The 14,464-nt window shown below is 40.2% G+C and overlaps 2 protein-coding genes across 12 annotated transcripts in view; one reads left to right on the top strand and one right to left on the bottom strand.

Moving 5' to 3' along the window:
• The window catches only part of NFE2L2 (NFE2 like bZIP transcription factor 2), a 157,572-nt gene that overhangs the window by 9,604 nt on the left and 133,504 nt on the right, over positions 1–14,464 (bottom strand). Inside the window, exon 1 of one of the 8 annotated variants that reach the window (XM_081095868.1) lies at positions 9,578–9,745. The exons of 5 other annotated variants lie outside the window; for them this stretch is intronic. Coding sequence is in view for 1 of the 3 variants with exons in the window: in XM_081095864.1 (XP_080951990.1) it covers positions 2,572–2,604 (33 nt within the window). In the remaining 2 variants the exon portion in view is untranslated. Of the gene's footprint in view, positions 1–2,571; positions 2,963–9,577; positions 9,746–14,464 lie in introns of those variants that run through there. 2 more of the 8 variants (XM_081095864.1, XM_081095869.1) reach the window with 2 other exon arrangements.
• The window catches only part of HNRNPA3 (heterogeneous nuclear ribonucleoprotein A3), a 40,288-nt gene that overhangs the window by 24,149 nt on the left and 1,675 nt on the right, over positions 1–14,464 (top strand). The window lies entirely within an intron of this gene.

Here is a 14,464-nt window from a genome sequence, read left to right as displayed (position 1 = left end):
CAAAATGGCATATAAGAAGGGTTTGGGGACAGAAGGGAAAGGAGGGGGATGGTTTGGACAGCATCCCAACAGGTACTTCCTTAAGATCTTTCCAAGGGCAAGGCAGGCGCTGGCTGTGAACTTGCACATGCCACATGGAGCCAATGCTGCAGCCACTTAGTGTGTGAACTTTTGCTGTTGTCCTTTAGTGATACCTGACTGTGTCCCAAATGATGTTACCAACTGGTCTTAGACAAAAGACGGTTTAATAGGAAACAGGGTGAGGGCATGAGCGGGGGTGGGGAGGATGAAGGGGGGATAAGGACACATATGTAATACCTTAATAAAGAAAAAAAAGAAACAAATGTTCAACAATTCACATGAAATCACCACCTGGTCAACAGAAATACTCATATTTAACACATATATATCATCATTTGCCATCTGGATAATCTGTTACATGTTTTATGGGAAATCTGAAGTTGGACAATTAACTCGAACCACTTTAAAACAAACATCTTTGTTCCAGGATAAACAAATAAGAAAGGCTTTGAACACAGAATGCCATATTAAATAGTTTTTTTGCAAGCCAATTTTAGTGCCTTGAACAAACCAGCACTTAGCATGCTCAGAAAATCCTCCCAAAATCAGAAAAAATAAAGCAAAAGTGAAAATACCAGAAAAAATATCACAACCTTCTCCTAAATTAAAGCAATTCACTAAACAGAGGGTTTGGAAAGTATTTGAAATGAAAAATAAAATGGTTACTATCATACATTCAAATGTGTAAATGGGACCTGCACCCTCCAATATCCTTTCTTTCTTTCCGTCTCCCATATTCTATTTTGTCCTATGAATGACAGGAAAGTGGTGGGAGGTTTCCTTCTAAAAGTAAATTTCACTAATAAACTGCTAGAAATAAATTGCAGATTACTAACTTCATAAACAGAAAATAAAAACTGATCCTCACTTCCAATTTTATAGTATAAGGGTTTTTAAAAAATGTATATTGATTTTTTACAGAGAGGAAGGGAGAGGGATAGAAAGTTAGAAACATCAATGAGAGAGAAACATCAATCAGCTGCCTCCTGCACACTCCCTACTGGGGATGTGCCCGCAACCAAGGTACATGCCCTTGACCAGAATCAAACCTGGGACCCTTCAGTCCGCAGGCCGACACTCTATCCACTGAGCCAAACCGGTTAGGGCTATAGTATAAGGGTTAGGACAATATCTCATGTTATCTCTTCTTAAAATCATGTATTTTCATTAAGAAAATCTTATTTTTTTTTATTTTTTTTTTAAATATATTTTATTGATGTTTTACAGAGAGGAAGGGAGAGAGATAGAGAGTTAGAAACATCGATGAGAGAGAAACATCGATCAGCTGCCTCCTGCACATCTCCTACTGGGGATGTGCCCGCAACCCAGGTACATGCCCTTGACCGGAATCGAACCTGGGACCTTTCAGTCCACAGGCCGACGCTCTATCCACTGAGCCAAACCGGTTCCGGCGAAAATAAATCTTTTTTAAAACATTTTTTTATTGATTTCAGAGAGGAAGAGAGAGGGAGAGAGAGATAGAAACATCGATGGGAGAGAATCATTGATCAGTTGCCTTCTGCACGCCTCACACTGGGGATAGAGCCCTCAAACTAGGCATGTGCCCCAACCAGGAATTGAACAGTGACCTCCTGGTTCATAGGTCGATGCTCAACCACTGAGTCATGCCAGTCAGGCTAAATCTTAGTTTGTTCCTTTGAGATCTGGTCATCCAAATATTAAACACTACCATTCAGAGTCTAAGTTATACATGGTAATGTTTTTTTCCACACATTTCAGTCTTTGTATTATGCCCAGGTTGTTAGATTATTTACTTAAAAGTTAAATCTGATCTAATATTTTTTCCATAGAAGCTACTCAAGTATTTTTGAGCAAAACCGGATGGAACATGAATCATATCCTACCACATTAGGGTATACACCAAATGAAAAGCTATAGCCTACAAAAACAACTGAAGGCATGCCTGAATTTTGCAGAATTTGTAAAACAAGAAAGTTCTCCTTGACTCAAAAGGCTATTCTTTACAGTTATAATCCTTACTAAATAAAGTAAAATGACACCAAGCAAGTGTATTTTTAAAATATACCTATCTCGCTGATGACCATTATGCTTTATAAATATTTATCTACCCGTTTACTTCTCTTTGCTTCTCTCCCACTGTTTCATTACAAAGTATACAACACAATGCCAATCATTTTCTCCATGAGAATTCTAGAGAGGGCAGATGACAGCTTACTCTTTATAGTTATCCAACATTCAAGTACTTTTGGTTCTACTGGATTTATTTGCTTAACTTTTGCACATATTGTTTCAATAATTGTGAACTAGGTGATTAAAAACAAAAAAATCACGGGGGGATGTGGAAGAGGGTATAGGGGGAATAAATGGTGGTAGAAGGAGACTTGACTTGGGGTGGTGAACACACAATACAATGTACAGATGATGTGTTGTGGAATTATGCAGCTGAAACCTGCATAATTTTGTTAACCAGCATCACCCCAATAAATTAAACAAACTAAGATTGCTTGCCCAATGTGGTTCAGTGGTTAAACATTGACCCATGCATGAAGAGGTCACCAGTTCATTCCTGGTCAGGGCACATGCCTGCTGCAGGTTCGGTCCCCAGTAGGCGTGCAGGAAGCAGCTGCTTGATGTTTCTTTCTCATTGATGTTTCTATTTCTCCCTCTCCCTTCTTCTCTAAAAATCAATAATAAAAAAAGCACATTTTAAAAATAAATAAACTAAGAAATCTCCCCGATTCCCCCCCTCTCACCCTTCCCCCCCAAAAAATATAGAGTACAAATGTTGTCGATGGAAAGACCTTCCGACCATCTAGGTCAAATGTAAATGTCACCAGGTTTGTTTCTGTGTAATTACAGCTCCATTTTAAAAAATAACTGACCTAGCAACTAGTTATGTATGTCAACAGAGACTCCTAATGTAGTAAAAGTTACCACTAATCCAAGGTTTCCTTCTAGATAAGTCTAAGGATTACTTCCCTAACCTTCAACAACTAGAGATTTTTAACAGCATAAAAATTCTCAAACATACACCAAGAAACGAATTATTCAACAAATGAAAACCCTAGATCACAAATTTGCTATTCCCTGGTTGTAAACCATCCTGCTGCCCTTTTGTTTTTCAACAAGAATTTTCCTCCGTCTGACATGTTACTCTGTACACTTTCATGGGCTGCTTCCTGTTCAAAAACAAGTTTCTTAGCAATGATTCAATCCAAGAAATATGATACCGCCAGTTTACTGGAACTCACCCATTACATTTGTCTGCAAACTGCAAAGCCTGATGCAAAGATAAAGCAAGACTGGAAAGTGACTCAGAATAGGAACTTGGATTATTTATTTTCCCAAGACACACACAGGTAGTGAGCCCAAAATAAATCAGAAAGTTACTTTCCAAAATAGTAGGTGATCCCACTTGCGACCAAAAGTGCATGGATCTGACGTTTCTATTAGAATTCAGGTATGAGAGGTTTCATAGGTTTCATACCTGGATTCTAATGGAGCAGTGATTTTCAATCTCTTTCATCTCATGGCACACATAAATTAATTACTAAAATTCTGTGGCACGTCCAAAAATATACTTTTTGGCAATCTTACAAAAATAATAGGTATAATTTAGATTCATTCATACCAGACAGCTATTGTTGTGTTGGCTATTATCTATTTTTAATTTGACAATTTAAGGGAAAAGAGGTCAGTGCCCATGACTAAATAGTCAGGTATTGAATGTTTTAAAAATTATTGCAGCACACTGGTTGAAAATCACTGCAATAGAGCCATTTCTTGTTGGTTAGTATCTATCTCAGCAGGATACTGCTGCTAGCTCTCAAGGGATTTATGTATGGGTTATCACTACAGTAAAACCTCGATATAATGGACTGAGTAATTCAGGGGAGGGGAAATCCATTGAAGTCGAAAGTCTGTTATATAATAAAGTAGGTTCGTCGAATGTGTATGTTAAAAAAATTGACAAATTTGTGTACCTGTTTTTATGTAGACATATTTGTATAATTAAAATCAATTATGTATAAAAAGTTTAATTTCATAGAAAAGTTTTCTATATGTATTACAGTAATGTTAAATTTATACTGAATAGGTCTAGTAAATGCATGCATTCACCAGTCACCAGGAGTAAACACATGCACCTGGCTGGGGCTCGGCTTAGTGCAAGTTGGAATATTGGCTGGCACTCGGCTGGCAGTGGTTAAAACTGCTGCAGAAAATCATACCACGTGACAGTGGAACCAATTACTGCCCTCAATTCAGTGTAATCACGTGTTAATCATTCACAGAACATTGTTTAGGAGTGGGGACTCTTGGATTTAAATATGTAGACTACAGTTGTAGATATGTAATATTTATTTATGCCGGTAAAATTACTATAGTGTTTTTTTCCAACATATGGCCTATTTGCTAAAATTTGTTAAAAATAACAGTGAATAACAAAAAAACCTGTTAATTCATTATAAGCAAATCTTGTTTAAAAGCATTTTAAAATTAACAGGGTGTTGCCCAGCCGGCGTATCTCAGTGGTTGAGTGTTAACCTATGAATCAGGAGGTCATGGTTGGTTTGATTCCCGGTCAGGGCACATCATGCCTGGGGTGCAGCTCGATCCTCAGCGTGGGGCATGTAGGAGGCAGCTGATCAATGATTCTCTCTCATTGATGTTTCTATCTCTCTCTCCCTTTCCCTTCCTCTCTAAAATCAATAACAATATATTTTTAAAAAAATTAACGGTGTTAATTTTCACATATGAGATACTGGCCGGAAATTTTGTCTCATATCTGTTGAAGTCCACAAAAGGTTTTACTGTACTTTGCCAAGAGAATGACTTGGTTTGATAAGCAAATTTTAGGATAAATTTTTCTAATCTCTTCCCCACTTCTGAATAAGCCATACATGTATTCAGTTCTGGATGCTGTCCTCCACATTAGGAGCCTTTGAGAGTAGGTCTCCCATTACTCTTAGAATGATTCTCCAGGGAAACACACACGCACAGGCACCCACCATTATTAGCACCAGAATCTTCAGGAGCATTGGGTCTAACGCCCTAACCTACTTTAACTTATGTACTGACATTAAGTGGGTGTGGACCAATGAGGTGACTCACATATCCACTTTGGGGCCAAACAGCCCTACATGGCCGACCTTGTGTGCCCTCCTCTACTGGGCACCCCCCTACCCCCCGTGAGGGAGGGCAGTACTCCAGCATGCTCAAACACTTCTAAACTCCGAGTGACCCTTTATCTAATTTGGGTAATGAATATGTAGAAAGCAATTATTTATTTCAATCTTAAAGCTCCTTTTTCAGATTTAACTGCCTAAAATTAGCTCTTTTTCTAAAAATTTAAATTCTTTATTGTAGCTTTTTCCCCCAAGATATATTTGTTATTGATTTCAGAGAGGAAGGGAGGAGAGAGAGATAGAAACATCAATAATGAAAGAGAATCATTGATTGTCTGCCTCCTGCATGCCCCCTACTGGGGATCAAGCCCACAGCCTGGGCATATTCCCTTGACCAGAACTGAACCAGGGACCCTTCAGTCTGCAGGCTGATGCTCTATCCACTGAGCCAAACTAGCTAGGGCTACAATTACCTTAAAAAAAAAAAAGAAAGAAATAGGACAGTCATCCAGGCTTAGGGGACAAGTAAGCACTTTATGAAGTTTGTTGCTGTTAGCCAAAGACTTGTGTGCCCGTGGTGGTGCTAAACACTGCTATCGATGATGATTTTTAAATATGTATATTATATATTGTAATACAGAGAGAGCCTATTTAAAATACTTAGCTTCCTTTTTTAAAAAAACTGCAGATCCTGTTAAAATATGTTCCAAGGGGTTTAATTTTCTTAGTGTGAACTTTTAAAACTATAAATTATTTCTTGAAATAATAAGCTATTAATGGCTAAAATTTCATTTTACCAGAATGGTGGTAGTTACAATAAAGGTGGTGATCAAGATCAACAAGATTAGTATACATATAACCATAAATGGATCATTAATCCATCTACCCATCTAATACATATGTAGAAATCACCTCTCAGGTGCCAGGAACTGTTCGAGGTGCCGGGGACACAGATGAAAAATGGTCTCTGATCTTAGTTTTGAGATATGATGAGAAACTGTAAGAGATAAGGCATCACTAAACTGCACAGAAAGACCGCACATGGGTGTGACAACTGACAAAGTACAGCAGTCACAACCATATGAGCATCCTACCCAGTAAACCAAGGGTTAAGCCTGGTTTTCCAAAGGTCTAGTGCAAGCCAACATCTAATAGCAAAGGAGGTTACAGAGGTTGAGAGAACACAAAACAATGAATACGTCCCCACTGTATGCATTCTTGGAGGCAGTATTTTCCTCACAGAGGCCTGATTTCCAGTGCAAGGAAAATTCTCATATGCAAAGACACTTCCTCCTGGCATTTGGAATTTTCAGTCAGTATGAATCATCTCAGCCAAGATGGGAATTACTGCTAATGCCACACTGCCACCGAATGCTACAAGTAGAAGGGACCAGCGGACCCACACAGGCAGCCCTTTCATTTTTCAAATAGGGAAACAGGTCTAGAGGGTGCAATTACTTGTGCCAAGAGGTCTGAGATCAAGGATTTCAAAACTACCTTTGGTCTACTTTCCTGCTTTTACAACTCATGCCAAGTTATTTGGCAGAGGGAAAAAGATATGTTTTTGAATTAGCATCTCTTGGTCCAGCTTGCCAGCCTCTGGGTACCTAACAGCCTCTATTACAGCTGGTGTTGCATGGCTTACAGGCATGTTCTTGGGCCGTCCCTATCTCATTTGAGCCTCACTGAAGTAGCATGAGGGAGGGTGCTTTATTTTTATTTATGGATGAGCACATTTAGGCTTTGGGCATTGAGCAACCTTGCCTGGAATCACATGTCCAGCAACTAGCAGAGCCAGGATTTAATCCAGAAGTGTTTCTGAGCCTGGCAGGTTCTTCTCGTGCTGTGGTGCTGATCTCGGTATTCACACAACAGGACAAGGGCTGAAAACTGGTTTAGCTCCAGTACCCTCTCTCCAGAGCACGACACTAAGACTTGGAAGGCAGCCCTCTTGACACTCAGACCTGACTGCCCTGAAGACTTATGGGTAAATCAGGTCAACGTAACTGAATAAGGAGAGCTTAGCATATATTAATCCTTCCACAAAGCCAGTATTTTATACTTTACATGTCTTATCTGGACTTTCTTACAATGGTCTTACTAAGCTGTAAACTCCTGGCTTTGTCGTCTGTAAAATGATATTCATATGTACTATAATAATATTATTTAACATAATTATGTAATAGCCTCTTGTTGGGTTTTTAAGTTATTCCTAATCTTTTGCTATTACAAATAATACTATAATGAGTATCCTATACATAAATCATTTAATAATGTGTGAGGATACCTGTAGGATAAATATGTAGAAATAGAATCATTATGTCAAAGAGTATATGCGTTTTAAACTATGATGGATACTGCCAAATACCTCTACACCGAGGTTGTACCTTTTACACTCTCACCAGCCATGTGTGAAAGTGCCCATTCCCCAACTTATGTGTCCTTTACACCTTACATCATATTGGCACATGGTACCCACTCAATAAATATATATTAACTGTTTGTAAAGATCTCCTATGTTAATTCCAGAATCATTTCAAAATTAGCCCTTCCCACTGTCTTTTAACAATAAAATTAAGGCTAAAGAAGAGAATAAACCTCACATACAGAAATGTCAATTGGCCAGAGGACAGCATTCTTTAACCACCTGTCCACGCCCAGCCTCGCTCTAGCCAAGCTAAGTTTGGTTGGTGACTTTGGAGCTGGTAGAACAGTGGCAAGGACAAGAAACGTAGAGGCCATGGTGCACACAGATAAGAGAGAAGATGGACAAAGTCTCAACAGGTGAAACACTCAATCATAACAGGCAAAATCAGCAACTTCAGCCCTTCTAACAGATAAGGTAAACTTCAAAGAAAAAGCAAGTCCAGCCAGGATGACCCATTTACCAACTCATTAAAGAGCCATTCTTTCTAGGGAAGTGTTTCTCAGGAACAGATGTTTGTTGGCCATTAAATTACATTTAGAATGCATAACTGACTAAGGAGAGCTGACAGTGATCTTGGAGATCATAGTCCAAAGCCCAGGTTTATGAATGAAGATCCTGAGGCCCAAAGATGCTAAATGGGTAACCAGCCCTGGGCCTCATCTGACTGAGCAGAACCCAGGAAGGGTCATCTGGTCAACCCAATACAAATTAGATTTTAAACTAGACTTTCCTATTACAATTTCTATTAATTAAAGATTCATGAACTATTAGGAATTACTCTGAAAACAGACCTTTACAAACTGTTATATAGGATTTGATCCTGCAGCCAAATTACTGGCCTATAAAACTCTGCTATTAGGAGAAACCAACCAATGCTTGACCCTCACTTTTCTGTAGAAAACTTTCCTTCCCACACCCCTAAGCTCAATACAATCTGGCGAAGAGCCTCGCAGCTCTAAGCCCCTTCAGACAGGTCTCTCTGGTACCAAGAGCAAAAATGGTTCAAAATTAATGTGGAGCCCTAAGAACTCCCAAATCATGAGGTCAAGGCCATGGACCCACTAAATGCACATTCCAAATGGACGCATCCAAAGGCTCACTAAGACCCGGGAACAGTTCTATGTCTCCCTGGAGAATGAAAGCCCTTGGAGACATCAACCCTCACATCCGTAGTGCTTTAAGAGCACAAGGCACTTGTATGATGATGTGGCATCTGTAGCAGAAGCAGCCCTCTAAATCTGATGGACAAACCCATAAATCAAATCACCACTTAGTATGTCATAATGCCTGCCTCTGCTTCTCTACTCCTCAAAATGTAAGTCAGATTCTGGTTCGCTCTAAGAGTGTTCACTGTAGTTGTGTTTCCTTTAAAATCAGTTTTGCTACATGCCTAGGAAAACAATAGCATAAAACAGGCTTACCACTTTTACCAAATGTTCTCCGTCTAACTGAACAGTAAACTCATGAAGTCAAGCCCTTAGTCCTCTCAAGGACAAAAGCTGTGGGTTTATCTGCTTTGAAATCTGTGGCTTAAAAGGACTTAGGTTAAAATCTAAAAGACAGCCCTGACCGGTTTGGCTCAGTGGATAGGGCGTCGGCCTGAGGACTGACGGGTCCCAGGTTCGATTCCGGTCAAGGGCACAACCTTCGTTGCGGGCACATCCCCAGTAGGGTGTGTGCAGGAGGCAGCTGGTCGATGTTTCTCTCTCATCGATGTTTCTAACTCTCTATCCCTCTCCCTTCCTCTCTGTAAAAAATCAATGAAATATATATTTTTTTAAAAATCTGCAAGACAGTTGTATGGAGTGTTCTAAAGTAAATGCTCACACAGTGTGGGAATTATTTTTGCCTTATCAATATTCCCCATGAAAGTATCATTATTCTGCCCAACAAAAATACACGTCAAACACATGTTCACTGCTCACTGGTAGGCACAGCACAAAAAGTTCTTTTTACTTACCAACTATGATAACTTCTTTAGTCTGGATTATGTGGAAGCTTAAGTCCTTTGCAGCCCTGATGCCCACCATGTTTCCAATGCCAAGTAAACCCAGGACACAAAGCAATAGGGTACAGAGAACATCAGGTCCCAGTCCTGTCTGAGATTAGGTCATGCCATTTTATTATTTTTTTTTTAATGTTTTTTAAAATTGATTTTTAGAGAGAGAGGAATGGAGAGGGAGTGTGAGGGAGCATCCTCCCGGGCACCAAAAGGTTGCAGGTTCGATTCCCAGTCAGGGCATAAACCTAGGTTGCAGGCTGGATCCTCAGTTGAAGCCTTCACATTAATCTCTCTCACAATGATGTTTCTCTCTCTCCCTCTCTCTCTCTCTCTCTCTCTCTCTCTCTCTCTCTCTCTCCCTCCCTCCCTCCCTCCCTCCCTCCCTCCCTCTATCCCCTTCTCCTCCTCTTCCTTTCTCTCTAAAGCAGTGGTTCTCAACCTTCTGGCCCTTTAAATACAGTTCCTCATGTTGTGACCCAACCATAAAATTATTTTCGTTTGCTACTTCATACCTATAATGTTGCTACTGTTATGAATCGTAATGTAAATATCTGATATGCAGGATGGTCTTAGGCGACCCCTGTGAAAGGGTCGTTTGACAGCCAAAGGGGTCACGACCCACAGGTTGAGAACCGCTGCTCTAAAGTCAATAAACAGCCTTGACCGGTTTGGCTCAGTGAATAGAGCGTCGGCCTACGGACTCAAGGGTCCCAGGTTCAATTCCGGTCAAGGGCATGTACCTTGGTTGGGGGCACATACCCAGTAGGGAGTGTGCAGGAGGCAGCTGATCGATGTATCTCTCTCATCGATGTTTCTAACTCTCTATCCCTCTCCCTTCCTCTCTGTAAAAAATCAATAAAGTATATATTTAAAAAATTAAAAGTCAAAAACATATCCTTGGGTGAGGATTTAAAAAAAAAAAGGTTGCTAGTAACAATGTCTTTGGGGGGAATTCTGCTGAACCCAACTCTTCTGTTTTATAATCTACTTCCTGAGAATACAGTGGGAACATTAACCCTTCCAAACTACACTAGGTAGTATTTATACTATTTTAGCAATTATTTGTAAAAAGCTACCTCAATGACCTGAAAGTACTCATGTGAACCAAAATTACTAAGAGGGCTCCAAATGACTAAATGAGTCATCTTAACATTCTTCAGCAAAGTTATGGTCCAGGTGCCACACAATCACCATGATTCTTTATAGCCAAGGTTATCTAATGACTGAGTAGAAATTAAGGGGCATTGGGTGATGGGAAATGTTATCTGTCCCAACTAAGATATGAATAATCCTGAGTCTGGAAATGATATTTCAACTGCTTTCAGATGTTTGCATTTGAAAATGCACAGTACCCACTTGCTGCCAATTTCCTGGCATCTATTTGGAGCTCTTAAAAAGGAAATTATAATTAGTGTATATATCATATTACATTCACTTCAAATAAGTACAGGAATCTTATTTTTCCCTTAATGTAAATCTTTTCAATTAATTCAATAAATAAATATGTAAGAACAGTGGTTACTTAGTGAGCCTTCACATTAAAATTTGTGAATGAAAGATTGCAGTGCCAATATTTTAAGTCCAGACTAAAGACAGATATGGCACAATCTAAGTAATAATAATGGCTACCACTTATTGTGCCCTTTCTATGTGCTCAACACTATCCCAGGCACTTTTATTCATTATCTGTTTTGCTCATAACAATCTGTGAAGTGGGTAGTATTATCATCACCCTTTTGGAGTAAGGGAACCGGAGCATGGAGAGGTGAAGTAATTTTGTGTGAAGACCCCCATCTAATAAATGGTGACAATGAGATCCAACCCAGGTTTATATTACAGAAGCACTCAACTAGCACAGGCTCTTGCTTCAGAATGACCTCGGCCTCTTTAAGGGAGTAAAGAATACTAGCTTAGGAAGACCTGCGGGGCGCCAGTTGGGGCTGAATTTGGCCTAGCCACCTAACCTCACTGTGCTGTTCTTATAAGGGAAAACGCGGACAGAATACACATCCTCACAGAATTCTTTTTCATATGAAAAAACAGTATGCAGATACTCCATAGAAGTACAGGACAACTCAGGGGTGAAGTATTAATACTATTAATAAATTCAACTCCTATTGCAGATGTCAAATGAACATGAGAAGCATCTAATTTTCAGGCTTCTGTGTCTGACCACATACAAAAAATAGACAGTGAGGTCCTAACTTTCTTATGTATCTATCAGACATCTGCATGGCAACAACAGAGGGTGGTGAGTGTAAAAAGTTTTCAGCATGTCATCTCCCCGAGGGTCTTAGAGGGTTCTTTTCCTTTTGTTTTTCTTTCTTTTTTTTAAGGTCAGTTATTTAGGTAGTTATTACTAAAGAAATACTTCAGTCTTTAAAGACTAAAAGAGGGCGTGGGCTTTGGAAGAAGGCAAGGCCACAAGGGTCAGCTCAGTCCATGTTGGGATTTAGCTTTCCACTAACGTACTTCTACTCTCCGAACTCACTCTGTTCGTACAGCTTGCTTGTGGACACTATTCCGTTCCTAGGCCCAGAGCCCCAGGATAAGAAATCTGCCACATGTGAAGGAGTGTATCTGGGAAGGAGTTCAGTGAGATGGCTTATCAATCCCCATAAGTACAGGGGACCCAGCAGACAAGCCGAGGGTCCCACGGGCAAGCTGGGCAATGTGTGGCCCTCTGCTGTCCTAGGGCACACATTAAGGCCTCTCTAAGGATCGGTTTTCTGTTTGAAGACCTTTCAGTTGCCACAACAACCAGCCCCTCACACGTGACCAGGGACATGTATATGGAAGACCACAGGAGAGTGAGAAGTTTATAGCAAGGAGCAAGGAGCGGCATGGAAGTTTATGCTGTTACATGGCTAGAATTCAAGGAGGTAATCTAAGATGACCTCCACACATTCAAATATCCCTGACAAAAAGGAAATGGGACAATAATCACAACCACCACGTGCTGAATGTGTGCCGTGTGCTCCCTCTTGTGCTCAGTTCTTTTCTTCATTTAGGAATGCTGTGATGCAGACATCAGCTGCATCTTAAAGAAGATAAACAAGGCTCATCCCACTGTAAAGTCTATCAGCTTAACCTCTCACGGCCTGGGTTCTTTGCCTATAAGACAGGGACAATGCTCCTTACCTCACAGGGCAGAACAAGGAGTGCATATGACAAAACCAGCTTGTTCAAGCACTCAGCACCTTGCCCAGCCTAGGGCAGGGCCTGAGAGGCGGCAGCTGCCATCACCGACACTATCAGATGCCCACCTCTGCTAGCTCGGGACTCACAAGCAAAGCCCATGGGAGGGAAAAGCGAGGATACTGTTGTTTTCTTCTCCTTGGATGAATACTGCAATCACTGGACTGGCAGCCATGGATGAGACTGTCAGAGGTGACAGAAGACAGTAAGAGCAAATAAATCTTAGAAAAGAACAAAAACAGAGAAACTCCCCCTGTGCCTCCCTGAAGAAAAAATCCATCCTCACAGCAAAATGGCATCTTCTGGCTTGTCCTCCTCTCCTGACATCAGTGGAATTAGTACACTGGCGGGTGGGGTTCTGTTAAAACACCGCACTAACAGGGCATGCAAATTTAAGCACAAATGGTTGTGTCCTGGGGCCAAAAGGAGGAGCATCGACTCCCCTACAAACTTTAAAAAAATTGGTTTTAAACAGTTAACAAAGGTACAGTTTAGAGTTGGAATTAGAGATCCCAATATGTGTGCTGATGCCAAGCCTGCTCAACCGCACTCACACACAGAAGAGCCCCCTCACCATCTCTCTGCCTTCAACCTCAATTCACAACTCCTTGTCCACATCCACTTCATGTGTCTTGCCCTTTCCAAAACCTCCCATGATTTCCAGCTGCCTTGTATACTTGCAGTGCCATACACAGGCACGTGAAGGCCCTCTACAGACCCCAAAATAACCTTTCCAGCCCTAGTGACCGATTAAGCAGCCACAGCCCATCCAGCTGGTACCTGCAGCTTGAGCCAAATGAAACCCAGGGCTTATAAAAAAGTCCAGTTAAAATGCTACCTCTCCTCTGTACAGTCATGAAGCTGTCATGTATTATAGAGGAGCTTATATGAACACAAAGTTCCTAGAGCGCAGTAACAGACTCATGCTCATGTTTACTGAGCAATTACTATCAATTAAGTACTAGGCACAGTGCCAGACATTAGTTACAAAAATGAATAAATGACAGTCCCTATCCTAGAAAAAGTCATACCTTAAGCAGGAGGCTAAAGATGTAAAGTAATTTATAGTCATGATGATATGAAGCATGCCATATAACCCAGGTGTGAACAGAGCAAAGGGATTGATTAATGAGGAGGGACAATTTAAAAAGCAAATGTCCTTCAAGGAGGGCAACATATTTGCTGCATTATCTTGGAAGAGCAAAATAACTGCATGCCTTGAAAGTTCCCCAGGGTGTGTAAATACCTAATAAATATTTGCGGAATGAGTAAGTGTACATTTACACCCAGAACTCAGTATTTTCATTGTATACTAAAGATATCTGGGATTAAAGAGTTCTAATTATCAAAGTAACAAATGTATCATGTTTAATATAATTTATGACCCAACTATTAGTCATAGGAAATTATTTAACTTCATTTACAGTATCGATACTTCAAATTATTCTTTGGGTGCTCTACTAGACACAACGTATTATATCTTAAGAACTATAAATGCACACTCCCAAGTTAACAATGAAATTGATTTTTTGAGAGAACATGACAGTATCTTCAAATATCCATTAAAGAATTTTGTAATTTGGATAATATAACAATCAATACAAATGTTGATTAAGTGTATTGTATTAGAGAACACTAGTTATTTCC

This window comes from Myotis nattereri, assembly GCF_964212035.1.
Source record: "Myotis nattereri genome assembly, chromosome: 7".
Taxonomy (NCBI): domain Eukaryota; kingdom Metazoa; phylum Chordata; class Mammalia; order Chiroptera; family Vespertilionidae; genus Myotis; species Myotis nattereri.
This window is presented reverse-complemented; position numbering and strand designations above follow the sequence as displayed.